At 41.0% G+C, this 27,331-nt stretch overlaps 1 protein-coding gene across 2 annotated transcripts; it reads left to right on the plus strand.

Annotated features, from left to right (window-relative positions):
- Positions 1-21,024: 21,024 nt before the first annotated feature.
- Positions 21,025-27,063, plus strand: CTLA4 (cytotoxic T-lymphocyte associated protein 4). 2 transcript variants are annotated; one of them, XM_045806124.2, is made up of 4 exons: positions 21,025-21,177; positions 23,718-24,065; positions 24,525-24,634; positions 25,889-27,063. In XM_045806124.2, the coding sequence occupies exons 1-4, from the start codon at positions 21,069-21,071 to the stop codon at positions 25,991-25,993; spliced, it is 672 nt and encodes a 223-aa protein (XP_045662080.1). In that variant the 5' UTR covers positions 21,025-21,068; the 3' UTR covers positions 25,994-27,063. The 2 variants fall into 2 exon arrangements, with proteins under 2 accessions (XP_045662080.1, XP_045662081.1); XM_045806125.2 differs by lacking the exon at positions 24,525-24,634.
- The last annotated feature ends 268 nt before the right edge of the window (positions 27,064-27,331 follow it).

A 27,331-nucleotide genomic window follows, 5' to 3' on the forward strand; every position in this document is an offset into this window, starting at 1 on the left:
TTTATAGACATAATTTCAATAACCCTGAATTTTAAAAGTTATAGGAAGACTGAATAGGTGCAATTTCTTTTAAATTCATCTTTATTGGAGCCTGAGACCTGAGGAAGCCTATTGAACAAGTATTCAGTTACCCTAGATGATAGAAATCAAGAAATGAGAAACATATTTTCTTTCCTTTTTCCTTCTTTCTGGCTTAGCAAAACCACTGAAATTCTAGGTTACCATGTTGTAATATGTTTTCAACATATTTTCAGCTCACAGATAAATGCCTTTGCTTGCTTTCCTTCCAGCAGACCCAGTTTAGTTCCTCATGCATTTCTAATGTTAAGTAATGGCCCACAGTCAAGCATAGAATAAGTCTTATGTTTCTTCTGGACCCATGTAAGGACTTAAAACTGTGGGAAAACGTACGTGGAAAGGTGGAGGGTGTTTCTTCTTGGAGCCTCCCTCCCACATTCCATGGTCACTATTCTGGGAGTAAGAGAGAACATTGCTGAGATGTGTGTGTGTGGCCAGGGTTGTGTGTAGGTGTCTGTGTTCATGGGCGTTACAACCTCACTTCAGGTTTGCTTTCACCCGTGAAAAGGTTGTGATGCAGGGGTCTTAAGAATAGCATTCTATTATTGTTTAATTCATTTATCAGCCCAAAACCATTGAAAGTCTCTTTCCATGGACATCTGGAACTCATTTAAGATCTTCTCCATATGCATATTGGAGGCTCAACAAGTGCTGTCAACTCTAGCGCACTTTGGAAGCTGCAAATTCAGAAGAGCAGCTGTGATCCCTAACGACATTCCTTCCAACTTCCTAGTCAAAGTAGGGCTGTGTTCAGATCAAAACGGAAAGTTCTGATTTGGCATCCATATGGTTTTTTTTCAATTTGATATTCCACATCTAGATTTTTAAGAAGTCTAGGTGCGTAACTGTTGGAATACTTGTGATTTTTGGTACCTGCCTGGAAACTCCAAAACATGTGAACTCAGACTGTTTGCACTTGTAGAAATGTTTTATTGTTGCCTTTGAACAGCCACCGTAATGGAAGGCAGTATGGTAGGGTGGATGGACACCTGAGTGTGCTGATTGACTAAAGAAAAGAAATGCAAAGAGGGCAGAAAAGGAAATAAAAAATAAAGAATATAAAGCTGTGCTACTTTTTACCCCCTTTCCTCTCAGAGATAATCTTGAATTATTTTATTTATTTATTACATGCACACTCACTGTTCAAAATGTTGATGACATTAAGACAAAAGTGATATGGTCCCTGCCTTTAAGGAATAGAATATGGAGAGAAGACCTGAAAATTAACAAAGCCAACGGAGCATTGTAGATGCTGATAGAAGTATCTGTAGGTTACAGCAGTGGCAGAAGGAGTGATCAATCTATTGGGGGTGGAGATGAGGGAGGAGGGAAAAAGTGTTCACGGGAAAAGTAAGCACTTGTACTGCAGGAAAATACTGGCAGACTGAGGACTGTTAGGAAGTAGCATTTGCCAAGTGTGAGAGTCAGAGAACTTCTGCTGTAGCTCCCAAAGAAGCCTGTAATCCCTGCAGTAGAAGAGATGTAGCTGGAGGTAGACTGACGATCTAATCATTAGAGTCAAAGAGCTCCAGAGACATTTGAATGTTCAGCCAAGGCAGGTCTATTATACAAAGGTCAGGGATCTGGTGGGAAAATGTACAATACTGAGATATAGGATAAAGACACCTGGATGATGCCCTGAGGATGTTGACTACAATCTTCCCATACTCTCTGGGCTTGCAGAGGTGGCCCACCTTCCATAGTAAGGGCTAGTAGATCTATGGTGTTGGAATATGCTGTAGAAACCTCACCTCCGTAACAGGGACCACCTTCAGGACTGTTCCCACCTCCTCTCCTTCTGGTCAAGTCATTAACTAAGGTTAAGCCCCAGTATACTATGGCTTAGGTTATGCTGGGCCTGGTAAGTAAAGAGACTCTATATCCAAAGAATTGCAATGATTAGTCACCATGTATTTGCAAGAGCTAGGGGAATACTGGGCATGGGACTTTCTTGAGGCATGGGACTTAATACCCTAGTGAAGTTGTTAGAGGATGGGACAAAGTCATTGTTGGGGTGGCTCTTGGAAGACTGGATAATGCAATGGTCAACATTCATGAAGTTGCCCTGGCATATGGAAAGGAAGGAATAAAGAAACTGAAGAGGTGGTCATGCTAGAATGGATATATTCTATGACACCAGAAGACCCATCAGAGGATGATGTTCGATCATAGAGACCAGAGGCCAAATTATTTCCCAAGGCCATAAGAAATATGCTGGGAGAGGGGTACCAACATCAGTGATTGCCTCCTCTGTATACCAGAGATTATGGTAAGAGAGGGAATCACAGTGCTGGGCTTGTTAACATCCTTAGGGGTGAGGAAGCTCTGGAAAACCATATAACTGCAAGAAAAACAAAGACAAGAGTGGAGGATCAGAAGGCTGAGGAAAATTACCCCCATAAAAAGTTGCAATCTTTTGCTCAATTCCTCAACTTGATCCAATTTTCAGGTCTGGAACCCACGGGCTGAAGAGGTGGCTAGGTGCTTAGGAAGATGGACCCTTTAACATTGTGGCAAGAATATATTGTGACAATTCCTTCAGTTCTTCCCCCAAGAGACTATGACAACTTACTTGAATACGGAAAGGGGATAACCAGACATACTGAGGATTAATGGACACAGAGTCTGAGATGACATCAATACTTGAAGCCCCAAAGTATCATCATGGCACCCTTTGTTAGAGTGAGAGCCTATGGGGACCAGGGGATAAATAGAATCTTGGAGGATTGCAAAATTAGAGTTGATATATTTGGAAATTGGAGTAACCCCCACATTGGCTTTATGGTCTATGGAATAAGAGTTGTCTTTGGAAGGCCAAGTAGAAACTTTTGAAATTCACCAAACCCCCACCTTCCCTCCAAGATAATGGACCATCAAAACAGCACATCTTGGGGTGAAGGGATGGTAGAGATTAGTGCCATCACTAAAGATCTAAAGAATGCAGTGGTGGTGGTTCCTACCATGCCTCCATTTAATTCACCTGTTTAGTGCCTTCAGAAACTGGATAGATTCCAATAGTTCTATAGACTACCTTAGCGATAGCAGCCCCAAGTACAGCTGCTGTACCAGATGGGGAGTCATTCCTGGAGTAGACTGTGAGGGCTGAGGCTCATGGTATGTAGCCATTGTCTTGATGAATACATTCTTTTTCATTCTAATTAGAAAAGAGGATCAGAAATGGTTTGCATTCTTCTGCAATGGAAAACAGTATTCATTTACAATTTTGCTTCAGTTCTGTTTCTCCCCTATGTTTTTCTCATTCTCTGATACAATACAGTCTGAAGAGGCCTTGATCACCCAGACATTCCACAGAACATCACACTGATCTCCTTCATAGATGACATCATGATACCATGACAGGTTGAACATGAGGTGACTAGTATGCAGGGTTTTGGTAAACTATGTATGTCCTAGTAGATGTGAAGATTCAGGGTCAGACACCTCAGTGAAGATTTTAGGGGTCCAGTGCTGAGGGGCATGCCGGAATAGCCTCTTCAAAGTGAAAGACAAATTATTATATCTTGCATTTTCTATCACAACCACACACAAAAGAAAATTTTTTTAAAAAAGAAAGAAACTGTATTTGGTAGGCCTCTTTGAGTTCTAGAAGCAACATACCCCACATCAAGGCATCAAGGATATTGCTCTCACCCCTGTATCAGGTGACATGGAAGGCTGCTAGCTTCGAGTACAGTTCAGAGCAGAAAAGCATACTGTGGCATGTCCAGAATGTGGTGCAATCAGCCCTGCCACTGGGGTCATATGACTCAGGAGACCCTATGGTGTAGAAGGTATTAATAGTGGAAAAAAGATGCAGTATGGAGTTTATTGCAAGCTCCAACAGAAGAATCCTAATGCAGGCCTCTGGGATTCTGGAATAAGGCCATGGCATTTGCAACCGTACCCTTTAAGAAATCCCTCTGAGAAATAGCTCTTGGTTTGTTATTGGACCTCAATAGATGTAGAACACTTGACCATAGGACTCTAAGTGACTGTGCATCTGAAATTGCCAATAATGAGCTTAGAGACACCAGATTATAAAGTCACATGGCCCCAAATCAGTCTATCATAAAATGGAAATGGTATATCTGGGATTGAGCCTAAGAAGAGCTAGAGGACATGAGTAGGCTGCATGAGCAGACGGCCCAGATCCCATGTCATCCACCACAGTTGTGCCAGTGCCCCTTTCCTAGCTTGTACCTATTGCCAAATGGGTGTTCCAATATGACCAGCTGAATGAGGAAGAAAAAGCCAAAGTTTTGTTTATGGGTGGCTCCGCCTGGTACTTCACTGCAAGCTGAATGTTGACAGTAGCTGTATTATAGCTTCATCAGGTATGGCTTTGAAAGATAGTGAGGAGGAAGAATCTTCCCAGTAGGCAGATCTGGGAGCCAGGCTCCCAGTCATTACTCTATGTGGAAAGTGAAATGGTCTAAAATGTGGCTATAGATCCTGGGAAGTGGTCAATGACCTGGACATCTGATAAAGGACTTGGAATGAAAGGATTGGAGGATTGGAGATAAGAAAGTCTGGGGTAGAGTCTTGAGAATAAAAATTTGGAAGTGGGCACAAAGATTTTGTTTCATACGTTAATGCCCACAAGAGAGCATTCACCATGAAAGAAGCACTGAACAATTAAGTGGATAAAATTATTTGGCCAGTTGACATTAACCAGGCTTCATCATTGGTTACCACAGCACTGGTACAATGGACAAATGAATAGAGTGGATGTGATGGAGGTGACATATTGGTCCAGTAGTATGGACTTCTTACCAGTGCAGATCTAGCTAATGCTATCTATGAATGTCCAAATTGTTAGCAACACTGAGCCCCTCATTCCTTTTGGAGACCAACTGGCTACTTGGGGGCAGGGTGACTACACTGAGACCTTTCCATCCTGGAATGGCTAGTGGTTCATCCTCACAGGGGTAGGTACCTATTCTTAGGATAGACTTGCTTTATCTGCCTGTAAAGCATTATAACAACACTGCTCTCCAGGGACTTCTAGAAGTCCTGATCCACATGCATCATCTGACCAGGAGATCCCCTTCACATAGAAGGTGGTATTGGAATGGGCTCATGTCCATTGCTTGTATCACATAGTGTACCCAGAGGCCATTGGCCTCATAGAGTGCAGCAATGTCTTTTGAAAGCAGCAGCAGAAGTGTCAGCTTGGAAAAAATACTCTGAGTGGATGGAATGCCATCCTTTAGGATGCAATGTATTTATTAAATCAGAGACTCCTATATGGTGCTGTGTACTCAGCAGAAAGGGAACGTGAATTAAGGAATGAGGGGTGGAAGAAGTGAGCCCATTTACCATCACTCCCAGTGACCCATTGGGAAATTTTGTGCTTTCTGTCTCTGCTACTCAAGGGGAGCGATTTTGCTAGAAGACACAGCAAGGCTCCCAAAGAGCTACAGATTACAGCTGCCATGAGATGGCTTGGAATCGTGTTTCCCCCGACCAGCTGGCAGGAAGAAGACTCACCACACTAGTGAAGGAAATTGACAATGATCAGAAGAGGAGGTAGGGCTACTTCTACACAATGGGACAGGGAGGAACACAGGCGGAACACAGATGATCTACTTGGATGTGTCCTGCTACTCCTGACCCATTGTAACTATGAAAAAACATGTGCTGTCACTCAGAACTGTGAAGGATATGATCATCAGGGGCTCAGATCATCAGGAGTGAAGGTTTGGGTCACATCAAGTGGTAAGTCACCAAGACCTGCTGAAGTGATAGCGGAGGATGTAGCGAGGGAATTTAAAATGGAGACTGGGGGAGGGAGCGGAGGAAGACTAGTTATGGTCTTGAGATCAATTGCAGTGATGAGGGCTGTTGTTCATCCATTAACCTTGCTCTTTTGAATTTTCTTTCAGGAAGAAAGGCCCCCAGGAAATGTGGGAGAGAAGCTGCCTGAACCTAAGTGAAGTGGAGCCACATGGGACAAGAGGTGGACTATGAGAAGAAGCCTCACCCCCTCCCTCCTGTAAGGAGGATAATGGACAAAGGACTCAAGCTGCTGTACTCTGACATCCGTTGTCCTATTTCTGCTGAGGTCTTGCTTTGCATGAGTTGCTCCTAGCCAATAACTGTGAGTGGTAAGAATTCTAAAGCAAGCCTGTTCCAGATGGTCTACCTCGGCTCAAGGACCCTTGACAATCTTGCCAAACCTTTCCTAGACTGAGTAGGGGTCTAGCATGCTTCCACGCAACCTTCCCTCCCACTCTCCTTCCCTTAGGGGTCAGATTCCCATAATGATCTGATGGTTTTCCCAGCTTTCCCTATCTCCCTCCCCATTTTCTTTCGCAGATATTTCTCCTAATAAGACCCTTGAATGTTTAATCCCCTTTTGGTCCAAAATGTCAATTGTTCTGAAGTTGAGAAACCCTGGTTTACAGAGATAATAACAGTGGGAGTTGAGTATCAATATTGGCCCAATTACTCTGTGATTGCCTGGAGGTAGAGCTCTTGGGGATTGGTCCAGATGGCAGATACTGCACCAAGGAAAATGATGTTTCTGAGAAGCACTTGGACTAAGAGTAACAGCATTCTGCTTCCAAGGGGTTTGGTCAGAACTGACTTGCTCTGAGAATATATGGTCTTAACAACTCTTTCTACTCTGGCTTCCTTCCTCCCTTCCTTCCTTTCTTCTTTCATTCCTTCATTCCTTCACTCCGTCTTCCTCCTGCCCCCTCCTCTCTTCTCCCTCCTCTTTTCTGGCCCCAGTGACTTTTTGTCTCTTGCCTCAGTATTGTGTAGTTAGTAAATGGCAATGATTACTCAGTAGTTCCATCATGAAAACATAATTCTCATGCAAGCTGTCTACGAGGACTTTTAGTTTGAAATTTCTCATGGTTTGGTTTCGGATAAAAGGTGAATGTTCTTGGAAAGTTTGAACTTAATCAGAAAAGTTATTTTAGAATTATGGTCTTAGGGTAATTGCTGGTCTTTTAGATCTGGAAATATTTTCTTACCAGTTATTGTCCACTCACTGCTAGGAGATTTGCGTTAATAAATTTATCACTTAATAATTTTTTCCTCCTCTTCAGTTCTTACACATTTGTACATAGTTTCACTTCTGCGATCAGCACTGTACCCCCAAATTAAAGCTGATTTTAATCCAACCTCAGGTTTTAACTGGGTCAGGTTTGCTAAGAATCAAGCCCACTTTTATCAGCTCTTTTCATAAAATTGGTCTGGGTTTCAAGAACATAATGAAACCAGAATGTGGGGGAGTTTAGAATATAGTCTGGTCTCAATTTGTCTGCTCTTTGAAAACCACGGTCTGGTTTCAACCCAACTAACCTTAGATAGTTTAATTTAAAAAATAGTGACTAGAAAGATCCCACCAACCCTTGGAATACAATAGCACCCTTCTAAGGACAATGAACCCAAAGGAAAAGGAAGTATGACATTTTTTCTTGTTAGGTTTGCCAATGAAGTAAACTGATAGATATTTTAAAATAAATGTATCAGAATTTATGAGTGCTAGCTTTTTCAGGACATGATCTTGGCATCCAGTCAGCCCTATTTATTTCTCGTGTCTCTATCTTGATCAGTTTTCTTCATCTGGGTTCCCAAATGTCTTGCCTCACCTGCAGGCCCTGTTTTACCTCAGTCCTCACTGAAGTTATAAGGGTTTTAAAATTCTCAGTCCTTCACGGAATGAAGCTTAGCATTATTAACTATCCAAGACTTAGATCCAATGAAGTTCTGACCTTTGGACTCTCACTTTGGAAGTGGCCAGTAGGCTCCCACCCTACTCAGGTAAGATTTCGCATTCCTCCAAGTCCCTTTGCCCACATCTCGGATGACTAAGTTTCTGCTTTTAGCCTTTTGAGTCTTGCTCTTCCCCTGAGGCCAGAAGCCCTGACCTGATCTCCATCTTTTTATCTTGGGGCTGGCGCTCATCGGTCTGTGGGCAAACCTTCTGAATAAATAAGTATCAGGCTACTATCTGCCTGGATTCCTACTTTTTGTGCTCTACTCACTGTGTACAATCTCTTTTCCTCGGCTCAGAGTTGTTACTTAAATTGTGCCTTGTGAAGGTTTGGCCTAACTCACCATCTGATTCCCCAGGGGCCTGAAGCTCAGCTGTCGTTCTGCACTAGTGATGGATAAGGAGAGAGTCGGTCTTCTCCACTTCCATTTGCTTTGTGTGGCCATGGAGTAGGATCACACTGCTTGCTCGAATCCAAGATGTTCATCCCTTGTTCTCCGGCTGCCACCATTACTGAAAACGTTCTTGGTATTCGAAGCCCTATAGCACGATCCCACCAACACCTTCAGAGGAAGCAGTTATTTACTGTTTGATTATGAATCTGCTATCCCCCACAACAACGATTTCCTCACTATCTGAGGAGCATTTATGATCATATCTTGGTTTTGATCACCAACTAATAAGACACTGCATTTTTTTCTTCCCCATCAAAATGAGAATAATTCCAAAAGAGGCATCCCAGGGATTTTCTGAATAATGACAGTATCACTGGACAAATCTAGTCTTCCAAGATGGCATATTCAAAGGGCTGCAGTCATCTGAATTTGAAGTTTTATGGATGCTCACATCCACATGAAGATAAAGCAATTGAACCTTTCATCACTCAAAGTCTTTGTTTTGCTTTGATTTTTAGATACAATGAGTTGTGGGGAGCCAGTCAGCCTTACATTTCCTTGGAATTCTCCTCATGACACCTGGAGACATCTCCTTTAATGTAGGGTCCCATGTGGGAAAGAAAGGCTGAATGTCTTCTTTCTCATGCTTCCTTCTGCCAGAGAAGAGGCTGGTGTGTTTGGGAGCCTTCGACCACACTCCCATAGCACAGAGAGGAAAGTACCTTGAAGTAGGAATATTATTCTGACATAGAGGAATTGGCTAGATAATTTAAAAAATTGCTTAGGATTTGTTCTTTAATTTTCTGCCTTTGTACTCTCAAGAACATGTCTGATTTGTATCACTGAATATGGGAATTTCTAGGAATCTCTGATACCTAATTCTGACAGGTTTTCCCCATAACACCTTGAAGTCCATCTTAAACTGAGAGTAATCTGTTTGAATGAGCTACTTGGTGTGTCTTTTGTGATTTGTCAGTTAGAAACCAAGGACACGTACCTAGAGAATGCAAAGCCTGCAGCTGACATGAATGAAGCCTGGCTTACCTCTCTGCCTGTGAGGATCAGTTTTTCCTTTTTACAATCAATCAGAGGCCAAGAGATAGACCTTAAAGTTCTGATTCCCATATTCAAGATCTCAGTGACTTAGGGCCTGGATAGCTCAGACTACATTAAATAAACTTACCTTCCTCTTCTAAAATTTATCATAATCCTTTATTCACATGTTCAATTAACCACACATAGAACATTGCTTATCTTTGGGGAAAGGAATGTATTTCTTGATGTGTACAATATTTTTCACAGTACTCTAGGAAAATTAACACAAGAAGTGCTTCAGATTATTGTGATGCCAATAGGGTAACAAAAGTAGAGAAGCTGATGGTATAGTATGTTGTGCTGATGAAATTGCTTCTTTGGTCGATATTTCAGTAACTAGAGTTCTTAAGTAAAGTCATCTTGGATTTCAAACCTCTGCATGAAAGAGAAGAAGCTAAATTCATATCTTATTGTCTTTAAACTTTTTCCAAAAACAGGAATGCTCAAGTTCTGATGAACTGATACATGGTGTTCTATTAACAATAAAAAACTTTAATTTTTATTGTTTGTAACATCTATTTTTCTAATCACAAATAATAGATACGCATTCAAAAAGATGGAAAATAGTGGTAGATGAAATAAGAAAATAAAAATTCTAAAATAATCACTGTTCGTATGCTGCTGTATATAATTCTGCATGTATTTTCACTTTATTTTTACAAAATGAATCATATTCTAAATATAATTTTCTAACCTGCTTTTTCCATTTACATATCACGAAGGGGAAAATATACAGATGAGAAAATTAAACTCTAGTGAGATTAAATGATTATATGATGAAAATGATTTCCATTCAGGTAGCATTAGAGCCAAATCTATAATTCAAAACTCTGAAATCCCATGTCACCATTTTATGCATTTTACTCCTTATTTGCTTATAACCAAATCTGAAACAATAAATCCGAATTAGAGTGTGTGAGGAAATCTTATCTTCCCCTGATGTGTTTTAGCTTGGCTGAACGTTTGCTGGGAAACACAGAGGTAAAGATCAATTGGCTCAGAATTTATTGAAAATATCTTATAGAAAATGATTTGTATATTTTATAGATTTGTTTTCAACTTTAAAGCTTCAAGTTGAAGTCTGTGTGCAGGAACAACAGGCACTGAATCTTGGTGACATTCCAAACTGCCATAAATCTATAAAAAATTATCGTCTAACCTAGTGTCAGAGAAATTTGGTTAAATCTTTTCCTGACTTTAAAGTTGGTGACTTAAAAAAAAAACATTTATGCTGTAGTAATTTGAGTTAAAGACTTTTAAAAGAGGTTCTATGAGTCTTATCAATCACAATCATTTTATTTGCTAAATTTAGTACTAGAGTGACGCTATCTGTACATTCTTTGTATAAAAACATCTAGCAGAGCATCTTTTTTGGGGTTTGGTGATTTCAAGAGGTTTTGGAATTTTATGAGAGTTCCACCCACAATCAAAACCAATGTTCTCTTATGGCTGATTAATTCTGTCAGATGGGTCAGAATGGATATTTCTTTGAATATATGCAAATTATCCTTCATTTAAAGTTTCTGTTTTGTCTTTCTCTGCTCCATTTGCTTCTCATTTCTCTTCTTCTTTCTTCTCATTTTCCTCTTTACTTCCATTCTCTTAAACTAAAAATCATGAGGCTTTTCTCTCCAGTTTTTCTTTGCTATGGGAGATATTGAAGTCAAAGAATATATTCAGATTTACAAAGGACATTCACTTTCACAGACATTTTCTGATGCTAATTAAAAGAAAGCCCGGCTATCTAGACAGAGCCCAGAGAATTTGAAAGTAATTCATTTTCTCAAATAAAAACAGTGGTTCCAAATGATAAGAAGAAAAATTGCTTTTGCTCAGCAATACTTATCACCATAAACTTGGCTACTGAATTTGTCCTATAAATCAGGATAATAAATTCCAGTAGCAAAGATTTAATTGTTAAAAATTAACTTCCTTTAGCTTTCTTGTATCATGAATTAAAAATTTCTAACCACCTCGTATGTTCTTTAGTACACATTTGTCTATCTTATCCAAAGGGTGAAATGCAGGGGATATAGTTGACTGACGCTTCTTGACCCACTTATATTTTGAAAGGACAGGAAACAAATGTTTTTTGTATATTCCACTTGTCGGTATTTTTTAACCAAATAACACAAATGACCAGAACTGCAAAGTTTGCATGTAGGGTAAGAAACTTATGTGATCAGAATGAACTTAAATAATGTTGAGAAATAACAAAGATATAAGCAATGCATTCCTTGGGGTTTTAAAGCCCATGTCATTTCTGTAACATGATTCTCTTAGATGAGTATGGAAGCTAAGCTCTATGTACGTGCCAGGCAAAAAGACCCTGGGTTTTCGTTTCAGTGCATTACTCTTACTGCCTTCAGCAGGCCCTGATGTGCCCATGTAAGTGCAATTTAGTTTCCTGCTCATGGATGAAGCTCTGGGACAGAGATTTTCCTCTTAGAGCATAACCCATGACACAGGGCCTGCTAGGAAAGCTGCTAAATGCAACCAGCTGCTCCTAAATTATATACTCCTAAAACACACTTGAATAATACGGTTCACTGAGCCAAAATTTCCTACATGGCCTCTCTCCATCTCATTTAGTTATTCCACAACTGAGTAACCTGTTAGAAAATTGTGCCCAGGGAAAGGCAAAGCCAAATGATCCATATCTCAGATTCTGGCTGGTATGATTCAGTGTGATGCGTGGTCAGAATTGTAGATGATGAGGAAAAACAAGAATGTTTCTCCCTTGCCTTAGCCAGTTAATGATGCATTTACAAGTTCATTCTTTTTGTACTTGGAAAGAAGCCAACTTGGCTACAGGTTTTGTCCAGATTACATTCAGAGAAGAGCAAAAAGTATGGTCAATACATATTGTAAGACCAATGAGATGCTTTCCAAGATGGTGAATGCCAATTGAATCCATCAACATGACCATAATTGTGTGTGTGTGTGTGTGTGTGTGTGTGTGTGTGCATGGTAAAGTACATACAAAGTAAAATTTACCATTTTAAACATTTGAAAGTATGTAACTCAGTGATATTTAGTATTCACTATGTTGTGCAACCGTCACCACAATATAATTTAAGAACATTTTCATCACCTGGACGCATCAAGTAACCACTCTCCATACCCACCCCTCCCTACAATACCTGGTAATCAACAGTCTGCTTTCTGTCTCTAAGGACTTGCCTATTCTAGATATTCCAAATATATGGAATCATACAATATATGACCTTTTACATTTGGTTTCTTTCACACAACACAATGTTTTTAAGATTCATCCGTACTGAAGCACGCGTCAGTACTTCATTCCCTTTTATGGCCGTGTAATATTCCATTGTGTGGATTTAGCACATTCTGCACATTCTGTTTATCCATTCAACAGTTGATGGACACTTGAGTTTTTTTCCCACCCTTTTTTTTTTTTAAGATTTTATTTATTTATTCAACAGAGAGAGAGAGCACAAGCAGGGGGAGCGGCAGAGGGAGAGGAAGAAGCAGGCTCCTTGCTGAGTGGGGAGCACGATGTGGAGCTCGATCCCAGGATGCTGGGATTATGACCTGGGCTGAAGGTGGCTGCTTAATGAACTGAGCCACCCAGACACCCCATTTCCATCTTTTGGCTATTGTGATTGGTGCTGCTATGAGACCATAGGTTTTAATTTTTACTCAAAATCTGATTTGCTGATTTGTGTTTGCAGGTACCTAAAACCTACCAGAAAATTTGGTGGGGCTAAGTTTCAACTTGCAAACTTGAAGGAAATTAGAGCCAGAAGCCCTGTTAGCCTAAGAGTTCTTGGGAAGATGGTGAATTATGGCGAAGGTATAGTGAGAAGAGAAATTGAGTTAAGGACTTTGGGGCCTCATTTTGGTTCTGCCATCAACAGGCTGTCCACGTAATTTTGAGTAGATCACTTCACCTCCCCTGGGCCTTTGTTTCCTCATCTATAATATGGGAGAGCAAAACTCACTAACATCTAGGATTTAACACCTACAACAGGCTGTGAGAACACACTGTGTTCCTTCTTATCTAACACACATTTCTGTACCATCACAGCTGCTACTGCTCACACTGCAAAGGAGTAAAGATGCTCCTTTTCTATGCTTAAGGTGTGAATATAACAGTTTCCTACAAACTGGGGGTGTGGAGGAGGTCATGGCCTGAAATCATTCAAATGCTGCAGTAGCAGTAGGGCTAGATATAACATAGCTCAAAATATGAAAACAGTGATTGTCTCAGTAACCAAGAAACTGAAATAAGTGCTTGAGGCTGAGGTTAATCCAGCCACAGATATCATGGGAGAAATGGATCCCGTCAAATATTTGACACTTCCAATGTTACTCTTTAGAGAGCTTGTAACTCTTTGGGACTGGGTAGGTTATTCAGCATTAAAGAAAATTTTTAGTAACACTCTAAGCTTTCCTACTCTTTGCAGTAAGACAAGAAAACATTAGTGACTTGCGACATTTCTGCTTTTGTAAAATGGAAGGATACTAGGCTATGTCAACTTGTTCCAAATGGAAATGAGTTACACTCTGAGTGTACCATTCAGGTGGGGTGAGCTGGGGTGCATAATAGGTCAAATATCAGAATATTTACTTTTCCCTTTCTATTTCTTCTTGATGATAAAGAAATAAGATCTAGATGCACAGGAATAAAATCTAAATGTGTGATCCTGGGCAAGTCAATTAACTTCTCAGCATCAGTTTTCTGGTCTGTAAAATAAAGAGGTCTTCTATTTTGAAAACATTTATTCTTGGCTTTTGGTAAAGTTGCTAACACAAATTATTCATAGCTAGCTATGTTGCAACAGGGGTGAAGGATTAAGAATAAAACACAATCCAACTTTCATTTTATTTTTAGGTGTGAGAACCTAAGGAGATTGAGGGATAATGGCTAAAACCAGAAATATAATAAGAGACCATTATACATAAATGGTGATAAGATATTCAGAAGGATTTAATTACATAAAGTAAGGTGCTTGGACAAGTAGAACACAGATCCCCCTACAAATTGCTTTGACCATAGTTGACTTCGTCATTTATTCATATTCAAAAATATTTGTTTTCATCTCTACATAAGTAAAGCTCTGACAGGTGAGGATTAACCTTCAAATGAAGCAGCTTCAACATTTCATTTTGTCATTCAGATCAGCAAATAAAACTTAACTTCCCTGACAACCCTTTCTACTTTCCTCCCAGCAAGGGGACAATGTAGACTGAAAGGCCAGCAGAATCAATTCTATTTCCCCGCTAAGGGGCTGTCAGAAGGTCCACAGCTCAGAAGCATCCAGTTTTACCTGACTTTATGATGTGGGTGACAGTTCCTTAGGGACTAAAAATTAATCTACCACGTTTATTTAAGTGAGTTCTTGCCCAGCCCATATTTTCACCCTTTAATGGTAATGAAGCTAAAATTTCTTTCCAGTCACTTTGCATATCATTTCCTTTCTCTTAGCTCTCTTTCGAAGTGAGATGATTGACAGGTTCTTCTTTAGCAATCACTTGGGCAGATGATTTTCTTTTTCCTTTGAAGTCGATTTTGAAAGGAGTTGTACTGTGATGAGCTAATTAGCACAAAAGCAGAGTATATAACCTTAATTAGGCATGATAATAGGCTCAACGTAATGGGATGTCCTGAAACTGCACGCTATGCAAATATTAGACTTTTCATTCCTCCCATTACATCTGAAACCATAAAGCAAAGGATGTTTTGCAGTATGTACCACAGTCAATGGCAGGTGCACGTCTTTCAACTAAAGGTTGGTTTTTTGGGTGAACTAGCTGGGGAAAGGATTATAGGAGGAGGTTTAGGAAAAAAACAAGCTTAAAAAACTGAGAAGTCCAATTAAGCTCAGAATGAGCTTTATAAATTCAGAGGAGTTTTACAATTAGGTAAAACAATCCAGTTACCCTACCCAGACTCTACCTCATCTGGAATTCTGAACACACTTCACTGTAGGCATCACTGTCAATTATGCAAATATTTTGAGATCTTTCAAATCCAGTAACCACTAACTACTACAAAACCAGTCTGACGTTTACTCAAACTGGTAGGATATAGGAAGATAGTGAGGAAATGAAATCACAGTGAATCCCCAAGTCCTAATTTTAGCCAATTATTTTCATTTCCTTTACCACCAACTCCCCCCCCCTTTTTTTTTATTGGAGCAGTAAAAGTAAATAACAAAATTGACTTTCCTCTTTCTATCCTGAAATGAAAATATCTAAGGATGGACTACCCCCAGACATGTGAGTATTCGATCACTGAATAATTGAGAGCTCACAATACATAATTCTCAGTTTATGTCTGGAGTTGTGACTTTTCAAACTCAATCAGGGGCTTATAAAATAAGCTATTTGGTTTCAGATACTGATGGGAACACTGATAACAGCAGATAGTAAGTGCATATGAGAATAGTCAGTCCCTGATTTAAGTCTGATGTACCATCCATTCATTATAATAATAGCTGAAGTTTGAAATCCATACTTTTCTCCGTATTTAATATATAAGCTAACATTTACTAAGCACATACTATATTCTAGGCACAGTTTTTAACATTTTATTGGCATAGCCTCATTGAATCATCACAATAACCATATAAGATAGCTGCCATAGTTAGCTATATTTTACAGAGGAGGAAGCTCAGGATCAGAGAAGTTCAAAAACTATACCCAAGATCACACATCTAGTAAGCAGTAGAGTCAGGATTTGAACTCATGTCTGACTCCAGCCATGCTTTCACCACTGTGCTGGGCTCATTAGTGCCTGTCAGCCCCCTGATCAAATCCTTTCTTACCATTACTTTTCCCAGAGCTGGAAATGAGATGCAAGAAAAAGAAAAAGGATTCAGACCTAAATTGAAATGGAGAAATTCTCCATCACCTGTTATGTACAGAGGAGACCCTAGTTAGATGCTGTATGTGGGGTGAATGTGTGAGTGTCATGGAAACAGAGTTTGAAATAGGGCAGACAGAATTGCACACAACCGACTGTAATAAATACTACATATTATTATTGTACATGAGCTAATAGGGAAAAAGTAAGTACTGGATGGGAATGAGTCCAGGATTTAAATCCAGTCTTTGCCACTCATCAGCTGTGGGATTGAATCAAGCAGGGACTGTATAGGAAATAGATGGTTCAAATAAGAGAGTCAGCAGAAGGACTATTTTAAGAGGTATAAGGAGGGTAAGGAACAGAAAATGTTAATGTACACAGATGCTAGCAACACACTGGAAGCTGGTCTACTCCCAGGGCTGAAAGGACCAGGGGAAGAAACAGTGAGAATTGGCTCATAGGAGGGGTAGGGGGTACCTGACACAAGCTGTGGTTGTGCAGAGCCACTGTTACTGCAAGAGATAAGGTCCTGAATCTGGGAGAGAGCAGGGAAGAAATACCCTGACCTCCATCTCTTGCCTTTGGATCTTTTCCCGGTGTTTCCCATCTCCTGATCCCTCCCAGAAGCCAGTCTGCCAGGGAACCCCATGGTCCATGGGGGTCTGTCTCCCAGGTGGAAAATGGATGTGAGGAAGGGGGTGGGGAATTGCCCTGAGAAAGTCACTTCTCTTTAAATTTCAGTTTGCTTCTCTGTAGTATGGTACCTACCGTTGTAATAGTGGCCTTACAATTTTTTACTTTCCACTTTTTATTTTGAAAAACTTCAACTGTACAAAGAATTTTAAAGAATAGTACCATGAGGGGCGCCTGGGTGGCTCAGTCATTAAACGTCTGCCTTAGGCTGGGCGCATGATCCCTGCTCTGCGGGAAGCCTGCTTCTCCCTCTCCCACTTCCCCTGCTTATGTTCCCTCTCTCGCTGTCTCTCTCTCTGTCAAATAAATAAATAAAATCTTAAAAAAAAAAAAAAGAACACACAGATATACTCTTCACTTAGATTCACCAATTGTTAACTTTTGTCACTGTTGTTTTATTCTTTTTCTCTCTGTAATCACACAGACATACACACTTATTCTTGTGAGCCATTTGAGAGTTGCTTGCTGACATCCTGCTACTTTATCCGTAAATACTTAAACAAATATCATCTAAAAACAAGATGTTTCCCTACATAACCCTGGTTAAATGATCACACCCAGCAAATTTAACATTAATAGGTTGTCAAATATAGTCTATATTCAAATTTCCTCAAGTGTCTCAATAATGTGCTTTATAGTGTTTAACTTTTAACCAAGCATCATACATTGGATTTTATTGTCATGTCTCCTTAATCTCCTTTAATCTAGAACAATTTTCCAGGTTTTTTTCTTTTCTAATCTTTCATGATATTAACATTTTTGAAGAATCAAAGGCCCATTCCGAAGGCCAGTTGTTTTGCAGAATGATTCCAGTATGGATTTGCCTAGTTGTTTTTTCCATGATTAGACTCAGTTTAACCAATTTTGTCAATAATACTACAGAGGTGTTGTGTTCTCAGAGCATTATATCTGGAGTCACATGATGTCAAAATATCTCATCATGGGTGATCTTTAGTTTGAGCACTTGGTTAAGGCAGTATCTGCTAGATTTATTCATTATCTTTTCCCCCTTTGTAATTATCAAGTAATCTATGGGATGATACATGTGAATATATCTTTTTTGCCAACATTCTTTTTACCCAATGTTTTTCAAAATGATTGAATTATCTTGCTGCTGCAGAAATAGTTTTATGAAAGTATAATTAGGGAACTTGGCAAACTTCTTTGAAAGGTCCTATTAAAACCCTCGTGTCTTCTTATATTAAACTATTTTCACTAATTTAGCTATTCATTTAATAAATATTTATAGTGTTCTTCAGTGAAGACTTGCCTGTGAAATTTTCATCAGTGGCTTCATGGTTGCCCAAACCAATGTCTCTAGCTCAGATCTTTCTTCTGTGTTCCAGACCACATTGACAATTATTTTTGAGTCTCTCCACCTTACCATCTATAAACTCAATGTGCCCAAGGGGAACTCATCATTTTCACTTCCTGATCTGCTCTTCTCATGTTCCCTACTCTAGGAAACTGTACTTCTGTTTTCTCAATGACTCTATAAGTAAAAAGGAGTCTTTTTCTTGAATGTCCAGATACTACAGTAGGTCTCTTATACATGCTACCTGCATTATCTCATTTAATCCTTGTAATAGCCTCAAGATACAGTCACTATTTTCTGGAAGACGTTGGACTGTGAGCCCCAGATCAAGAGCTAGCAACTCTTCGTGCTAGGATTCAAATCTAGTTCTCTTTGACCTTAAAGCCTTTGCTTTAGTGTCGTGATTAACGGCATCACTGGCTTCAAATCCTGGCTCTACCACTGATTATGGGGGATTGAGTAAATCTCAAGTCTCGGTGCCTTGGTTTTCTCTTAAATAAATTGAGAAAAACTATAATCCCTGCCTTATTGGGTTGTTTTGAGACTTGAATGAGATAATATTGACAAACATTTCAACGATTCTTGGCAGTACTACAGTACCTCCCAAGCCATAAATCTGGTGTTTTCCATCCATTCACTGCTTTTGGATTAGTCCCCTTAGGGACTTTGTCACCACTGTTGTCATTGCCTTAGTTTAGGCAAGGAACTGGCATGGTCTGCAGGCCAAATCCAGCCTCCACCTGCTTTTGTAAATAATGTTCTTTTTTTAATTGGGGCATAATTGATATTGTGAATTATGTTTTATTGGAACACAGCCATGTCCATTCATTTATGTATTTTCTGTGGCTGTTTTCACCCTGCAACAGTAGAGTTGAGTAGTGGCAACAGGGACCATATGACCTGCAAAGCCTAATATATTTATTTACTGTCTGTCCTTTTACAGAAGTTTGACAATTCCTGATTGCCTGGGGTATTGCAAGAGCCTCCTTCCTGGCTTTCCTGGTTCTATCTTATTCCTCCTTGAACCCATCCCCCACCCCTTCTCCTGTGTAAGGGGGAGTTTCCCTAGGATGTGAACTCAGCCATGCTAATTTGCTCCTTTTGGTTCATTGGCCCCCAGTGCCAAGAACATCAGCTTCCACCTACTGTGGAGTCCCATACTAGACTTGTCCTCTGGCCATAATGAGTGTTTTATGCCCTTTCCAATCTTGGCACATGCTATTCTTTTTGTCTCAATACCCACCCCTGGCTCTTGTCTTCAATAGTAAGCTCAGGTGTAACTTTTTCTGATTTCCACAGGCTGAACCAATGGCTTCTGCTCTTCTATGGCTGTGCAACATACTTCAATTTCAGCATTTCTTCACTCTCTCACGATCATAGGTTTACCTATCTTCCCTGCTACTTCTGTGGGCTCCTCTCAAGGGCCTGAACGTACGTTTTCCAGTTTTGTATCTTTAGTACCCCGTCCGGGATCTGGCCTTTAGTAAGGTTAGGTTGCTCCTGTCTGCTGGCATTTCAGCTGGGTTTGAAGGCTTATATAAGGTGCTAGGGGAGTATAGAAAACAGCCTCGGGAGAAGCTTCCGGGGGAGCTGTCACATTAGCTAACCCCTGGAAGATAAGGAGGATTAAATAAGATAATGGGAGAAAACAGGCATTGGAAAAGCATGGGTAAAGTGGATGAGACCCAAAAGAGGTGTGTTGGAGAAAGGACAAGCAGAAGAAGGGGGCATGTGAGGAAATGCTGGAAGCCAGGCTAAAAAGAGAGGCATTAGGTCCATATTCTATAAAGCGTCCTCTGCTGTGCTAAGCTATTTGAACAATGGGAAACCATAAAGGACTGGAGCAGGCAAACACCGTATTCCATGCTGTAACTGTCTGTTCGTATGTCAGTCTTCTAGAAGTCCCTTAAAACATTAACTATGTTTTGTCTGGTCATCATTCAGTCTAAGTGCACATACCATATCACTGGCATATCATAGGTTCTCAATAAATGTCTCTTTCATTATTCGAGTATATGAAAACTCTTCAGTATTAAGGGAGGTAGCCCCCAATGTTTAGTATTCTCTTACAGGAGGAACCCTTATCCTGTTTACAGTTTTCATAAATTTAAGAACTTCAGTCATATTTAACCCTAGGCCTTGGATTTTATGCTTGAAAAATTCCCTTTAGAAAGAAAAACAAGTCTATCCTCTTATGGAAGGTTTGAATCTCTTGGGTCATTTTGGCTGACTTTTTCTGGACCTTCTCCAACTCTTTGTTAAGGCTTTCAAGAATACCTGAATTCTTTCCTAATCTGCAAACCAGAGGCAAATTTGTTTATTTCTCATGATTTTTGTATTTTCTCTCAATGAAATGCTAAATGGAGCTTGGAGAAATAAGCTCTTATTTGTAAACTTGCCAGAGATGGTGAATGCAAAGCTTTTATTAATGATGTCCACAGACTAACGCTGCCGTAGGTGAAGGGCTCAGACCAGCAGCTTAGCAGTTTTGGAGATGTGAATGAAGTAAATTGGCCGGTAAAAGATGCCTAGATAATTGGACAAATTGGGACCTAGGGAGACTCCTGCACTCCAGGAAATTCTCCAAGTCTCCACTTATCCTCAAAGTGAACAAGAAGCTTCAGTTTCAAATTGAGTGCATTTTCCATCCATGGATTGGCTTGTTTTGTTCAGTTTTACTTTGAGTGTTTGAGGTTATCTTTTCGACGTAACAGCTAAACCCACGGCTTCCTTTCTCGTAAAACCAAAACAAAAAGGCTTTCTATTCAGGTGCCTTCTGTGCGTGCACATGTGTAGTACATACCTGGGATCAAAGCCAGCTATATAAAGTCCTTGATTCTGTGTGGGTTCAAACACATATCAAAGCTTCAGGATCCTGAAAGGTTTCACTCTGCTTCCTGAAGACCTGACCACTGCTCCCATAAAGCCATGGCTTGCTTTGGATTCCGGAGGCATGGGGCTCAGCTGGACCTGGCTCCTAGGACCTGGCCCTGCACCGCTCTGTTTTCTCTTCTATTTATCCCAGTCTTCTCCAAAGGTGAGTGAGGTTTTTGGAGGATGAAGGTGGAGGAGGTGTTTCTCCCACCTGCGTTTCATTTCTTTTAGCAGTCAAGGACAGTGATTGATTTATCACAAGGCCAGAGGCTAAAGGTAAAACTCCGATCGGGGTTGGATGGCTCTGTATTCCAAGGCAATCAGGGGACAGCTGGCAGCAGCAAATAAGCAGAGATACAGCTCATAGCGGAGCACCAGGCATTGACTAGGAGCTTAATGAATGTATCTGAGTTGGTCTGAGAGATGAGCAATTTCAGACACTTCTATAAGATTGGAAGAAAATACTGTAAATTTAAGCGATTTAAGAGAGGAAAGATATCTGTAGCCCTTAATGTATTTAAGCTTGGAATCAGGGTAAACTCAAGAATTTCCTTTTTAAAAAACATGAATTTAAGCGACTCATATAAAGTTTCTTTCCCGCCCAATTTAAGATTTTAAGATCTTCGAATTCACTTTTAAAAACAAATCAGCTTGTTTAAAATTCATGCCTTCTCTACTCAATTCCAAGTTTTAAGGTCCTCGGTCAATTCTATAAACTAGTTAGCTAATTACTTAAAAAATGAAAGCAGTTTGAAATTGTAAAATAAAAAAAAATGAAGGGGAGAAAGAAAGAAAGAAAAACAAAGAAAACCATCAGTCTGCTTGGCATAAGATCCTTAATGACCACCTGATCTATCTGTGTACTTCCAATGCAGATTCCCCGGTTTTCAGAGGAAATCTTTTGGAGGTTGATACCAGGTTTGCTATAGGACCAAAGATGGTGAGCGTCCTCACTGAATTTCAACTTTATTTCTCTCTAGACCGTCTCAGTTAAGAAACCATGTGGTTTATATGAAATATCTTAGGTGCTCAAAAGATATTTGATGATTAAATTATTTCCAGATAAGAAACACTCATGTACATTTTCCTATTCTACACGTTATGAACATGTGAAGATTACTCTTAAAAGTAATTACCTTTACTTTGTGGAAAATTTATCTCATCCTATAACTGAGATAGTCCCACTAAAAAATGAGTGTGACCAGATTTAGTGATGATAACTGGGAACTTGCCTAGCGGGAGGGCAGGAAACTTGGTCTTTAGGCTTATCGTCAATACAATAAAGATTATTGAGTGCTCGTATGGGCAGGTTCTAATCATGGCTCCCAGGAGTTTCTAAGCCAAAGGCAGAAGCTGCAAGAGGTGTGATTAGTGCACAAAAAACCCTTTAATACAGGGTAGAACTTGATTAAATACTGCAACAGAGTTGTAATAGTGCAAAGCTCTCTGATAGACAGGGATGAGGGTTGGGGAAGAAGACTGTTATCTAGCCAGTGAGGGCTGCTGGATTAACCCTAGCAATGGCTGCTACCATACTGTTCTTTCTTCTGAGATGTTGTCCGGTCCAGGTACTTGGGAGAAAGGACTAGTGATAGAGTGATTTCTGTAGAGTGATTTATACACAGGAAGAGGTGTCCTAGAAATTCAGACTGGAGTGATAGGATGGGATTGGATCATAGAGGACATGAATGCCACTTAGTTTATTTGTTTTTGCAATCAACGGTATGCAGGGCATCAAAGGCTTTAAGCAGACCGAGTGACATGGTTCATCCAAGTTTTGGCTGTCACTTGTTTGGTCGACTGGAGAGGGGACAGGTTAGTTACAGGAAGGTAATTTGACACAAAGCTACCATTTTGTAGATGACACGAGCCTTTTTTGAATGGAGAGCTGGCCTCCCTTATCCTGTAGAAGCCGGAGGGAGAAAGAACAAAGGAGCACGAGGGTGTTTGAGTGAAGGAGAGAGAGTGGCGGAAGAGGTGGTGGTGGTGGTGGCAGGGGAAGCCCACAGGAGTTAACAGTAGGGTTGCCTCAGCCTACAGAGGAAACGACCCGGTGCCCTCTGCTCTGTGGCTTCCTTCACCTGGCAGCGTCCCTCCCTCTGACAATAATGCCAGGGAATGTGGCGGCTGGCACAGTGATCCAGGGTTCAGCCACAGTGCCCGATAGAGGTACAGGACCAGGTAAATGTAGGCAGAGGTTTGTGAGGTGTGCACTGAGGAGAAGGCAACATTCTATACTTCAACCTCCAAAATTTCCCCTACTGCTCATTATAGTTCCCGTAGTTCTATGATAACCTTAGAATAGCAGAGGTGGAAGGCACTCTGGTATCATCTGACCTAATCCCCCCTACTGCATGTGAGGGAAAATGAAGGCTACAGGGGAGGCATGACTGGCCCCAAATCACATATTTCATGGGAGGGCCAGGCCTTCAGTTTGTCACATCAATGTTCTTCCTGCTGTAGGAAACTCTTGCCCAATAAGGAAACACCTGGAGAGTAGCTGCAAAACAGCTAAGAGATTGAGGGGACGGGTGGGGGGAGAAGGGAAGGAATGGGGAGTGTTAGCTGAAGGGAGAGAAGCGCTGAAAGGTGAAGCTGGAGGGTGCCCATCAAAGCTCCATTTCTGTTAGCTGGAGATTTTGCCTGAGCCTGGTGGTAGGTGAGCATGAGTTCGCTGAGTTCCCTCTAATTCTCTCTTATTAGGGATGCACGTGGCCCAGCCTGCGGTGGTTCTGGCCAGCAGCCGCGGTGTCGCCAGCTTTGTGTGTGAGTATGGGTCTTCAGGCAATGCCGCCGAGGTCCGGGTGACGGTGCTGCGGCGGGCCGGCAGCCAGGTGACTGAAGTCTGCGCCGCGACATACACAGTGGAGGATGAGTTGGCCTTCCTAGATGATTCCACCTGCGCTGGCACCTCCAGTGGAAACAAAGTGAACCTCACCATCCAAGGGTTGAGGGCCATGGACACGGGGCTCTATATCTGCAAGGTGGAGCTCATGTACCCGCCACCCTACTATGTAGGCATGGGCAATGGAACCCAGATTTATGTTATCGGTGAGCAAAACCATATCTGACACCTTTTGCATTGCTCTCTTCTTGGCATGAAAACAGTGCTGTTCCTTAACTTCAGGTGGTTCATTTTAGGGTTATGGAAATTCTTTTTAAGAGTTTTTTTGGCATACCACAGGGTAGTCTGGTTAATATGGGTGGCCACCCAAACAGCATTCTGACTGCAACGAAAACGGGTTGGGGATAGCGTTTTTTCTACTGGAGGTTGGGGCACTCGTCCTGGAGTGATAGCCGTCATGAGGTTTGGCCTTGGGCCTTTGACGGGACACTCCCGGGGAAGTGGCCTCCAGGAGCCAGACTGACCTGTGGACTAGCTATATTTAGGGGTGGACACCAAGGTTGGAAGCTCTTCCCGAACCTCTTCCTTTTTTCACTAGTAGGGGGAGTAGGGCCCTAAAGTTTAGAGAGTGTCTCAAGGAAGCTCTGTTTTGTTTTCTGTTGCAGACCCTGAACCTTGCCCAGATTCTGACTTCCTCCTCTGGATCCTTGCCGCAGTCAGTTCGGGGCTGTTTTTTTACAGCTTCCTTATCACAGCTGTTTCTTTGAGCAAAATGGTGAGTGCAGGGCTGACAACACACCACTTTGGTGGGGATGCCTTCAGTGGTAGCAACTGACCAAATGACGCTGTTAAGCTCAGTTTTCTTGAGACGGAGCAAGAAATGAAGAACAGCGGTAAAGGAGGGACAGTGGTAAAGAACGCACCAGAACCCTTGGCATTGGCCTTTGAGGTTTCAGGATGACTAACATTTTAGATGAGTGTGTTTGACATTGAATGTTTGTGTGCTTCTGAACAGGGTTTCAGTTTGAGTAACCATTTGAACAACACAGGGCAGCTGTTTTGCTCTTTGTCTTCAGGACAATTGTACTTAATAACCCTGAAACATGAGTCAGGTTGGGCCACATGCTGCTACAGAAGACCACCTGGATGGATTTTATTCTCCCCCTTAAGTTCCCTCGACTTCACCTGGAAGCCATGTCTTGGTGTCACCCTGCTGGTACCTTCCTTGTCCAAACTGTAGCTGTCCACACAACAGCTGTCTGGGGCCCCCTGTTACCCAGTCTGCTCAGATGGGAAGTCTTGCCTTCCCCTCCCGCCCAGTAAATGAGAACGCCAGCTTTTACTTATTGCAGTTGTTGGAAGAGATGGAGGAACGCCTCCTGTCAGGATTTCTTTCTGATGGTCTCTTTCAGCCCCCTCTGCCTATGGCTGGCTTTGTCACCACAAACTTCTCCTTCCAGGCCTCTCCTCCTCTCCTCTTCTACCTCCCCTCTCCCCCAACCCGATTCCAAGATCCTGTTCTATTGCTGTCGATTCTTCCTTCCTCATTTGCTAGAAACTGCCACACAGACCAGTAGACTAGAATCTCAGTTTACTGAGGTGATAAAAATTGGGAACTAAGACGGACAGACGAAAAGTAATAAAAAGTATATGAGGAGTGGAGATGAGAAATACAGCTCTAGAACAGAAAAACTGAAGCTTATTATCGTATCAAGCTCTTCCCCTTACAGATAAGATGTAGTCAATTACCACAGGCATTTGGGGTGTTCTTTCTAAAGCTTTCTCAAAGTCTCTTTCTCCTCTCTCGCAGTCAGGGAAAATGACGGCTATTTTTCTTCAGCACAGAGTGATCTATCTAAAGTGAATTATAACAGCTGAATCAAGAAAATCTCCTGGGGCTTATAATTCTGTAAATGTACATTCACTTTTTCGACAGGATGGGATCCCAATATTTGTCGAGTCCTATTATGGCTAGAAACGGCTTCTGTATTTCTCAATAATAATTACTGTTTTGTTTTGTGTTTGGCAGCTAAAGAAAAGAAGCCCTCTTACTACAGGGGTCTATGTGAAAATGCCCCCAACAGAGCCAGAATGTGAAAAGCAATTTCAGCCTTATTTTATTCCCATCAATTGAGAGACCATTATGAAGAAGAAAGAACGTTTTCCGACTTCTAAGAGCTGAGGCAATTCTAACTTTGTGCTATCCAGCTATGTTTGCTTATTTGTATATTTTGGGGGGGATTCATCTCTCTTTAATATAAAGCTGGATGCAGAACCCAAATGAAGCGTACTACAATTCAAAGCAAAGGTGCAAGAAAACAGAGCCAGGATGTTTCTGTCACATCAGACCCAATTTTAGTAAAAGTGTCACTTGGGAGCAATACGGGGATGCAGCATTATAATGTGGGGTCAGGGATATAGGTTAGGCAGTGGTGCGGTCCAAAGGAAGCAAGGGAAGGGAGTTAGGGAGAGGAGATACTGTACACACTTTGTATTTACATGTGAGAAGTTTATAGCTGAAATGATGTTTTCAAGGTAAATTTTTGTGTTATTTTTCTTAAATGTAGAATTATGTGAAGACTTTAAAAATACTCACAGGGCTATATTTTAGCCAGTGATTCCAACAGTTGTATTGTACCAATATATATTTTTTATTTGATAGTATTGTGCATGGGGGCCACATGTGCTTTTGTGTATTTGCTGATGATTTCAATATAAACACTATATGGCAGTGTCTTCCCACCAGGGGTTCAGGGGAAGTTTTATGGAGGGCTCAGGACACTAATACCCCAGGTAGAATACAAGGTCACTTGGTAACTGGCTTGGAAACTGGATGAAGTCGTAGCTGATTCCTGTAGCCATGTTGGGCTGAATTGGTGTTGACGTGGGCTTTGGGCTTTTATGTTAGCTCCGTTCAAAGGTTTGCGAGGGAGTCAAGACTGGTGTAACTGATTTAACTCCATAGAACGCCACCGTCAAGTAAATGGCTTATTGCAGGAGTCTTGTAGGTATGAACTTCAAGGAAGCTCTAGTTTCACGAGGGCCCCAATTCCTTACACATGGTTAATGCCATGGACAGAAAATGGCAGCAGGTGGCAGAATGGGGTGATGAGGGTTTCTGAAAACTAACACTGCTGGTGTTTTTTAACTCACTATTTTCCATGAAAATGCAACAACATGTATAATATTTTTAATTAAATAAAAATCTGTGGTGGTCATTTTCCATTGTTGTCTTTATCTTCCTTGTATTTGAATATTGTGTTTGAGTTTGTTTTTAATTGATTCATTCAGCAGTTGGTGGAGTCTCCATTATTAGGAATACTGGGAACAGATTGATAAAAAGGCAAATAATGTTTCCTGAGTCAGCTGTCTGCCAGCCATTACCTGCAAGCCATTCTTGGAAGGATCTCTTCCTCTGTCCTTTCGATTTCTTCACAACTATTTGAAATATAAAGCAGGTTACCACAAATAA

Source organism: Ursus americanus, chromosome 1 (genome assembly GCF_024610735.1).
Source record: "Ursus americanus isolate L20-20 chromosome 1, mUrsAme1.1.p, whole genome shotgun sequence".
NCBI lineage: Eukaryota > Metazoa > Chordata > Mammalia > Carnivora > Ursidae > Ursus > Ursus americanus.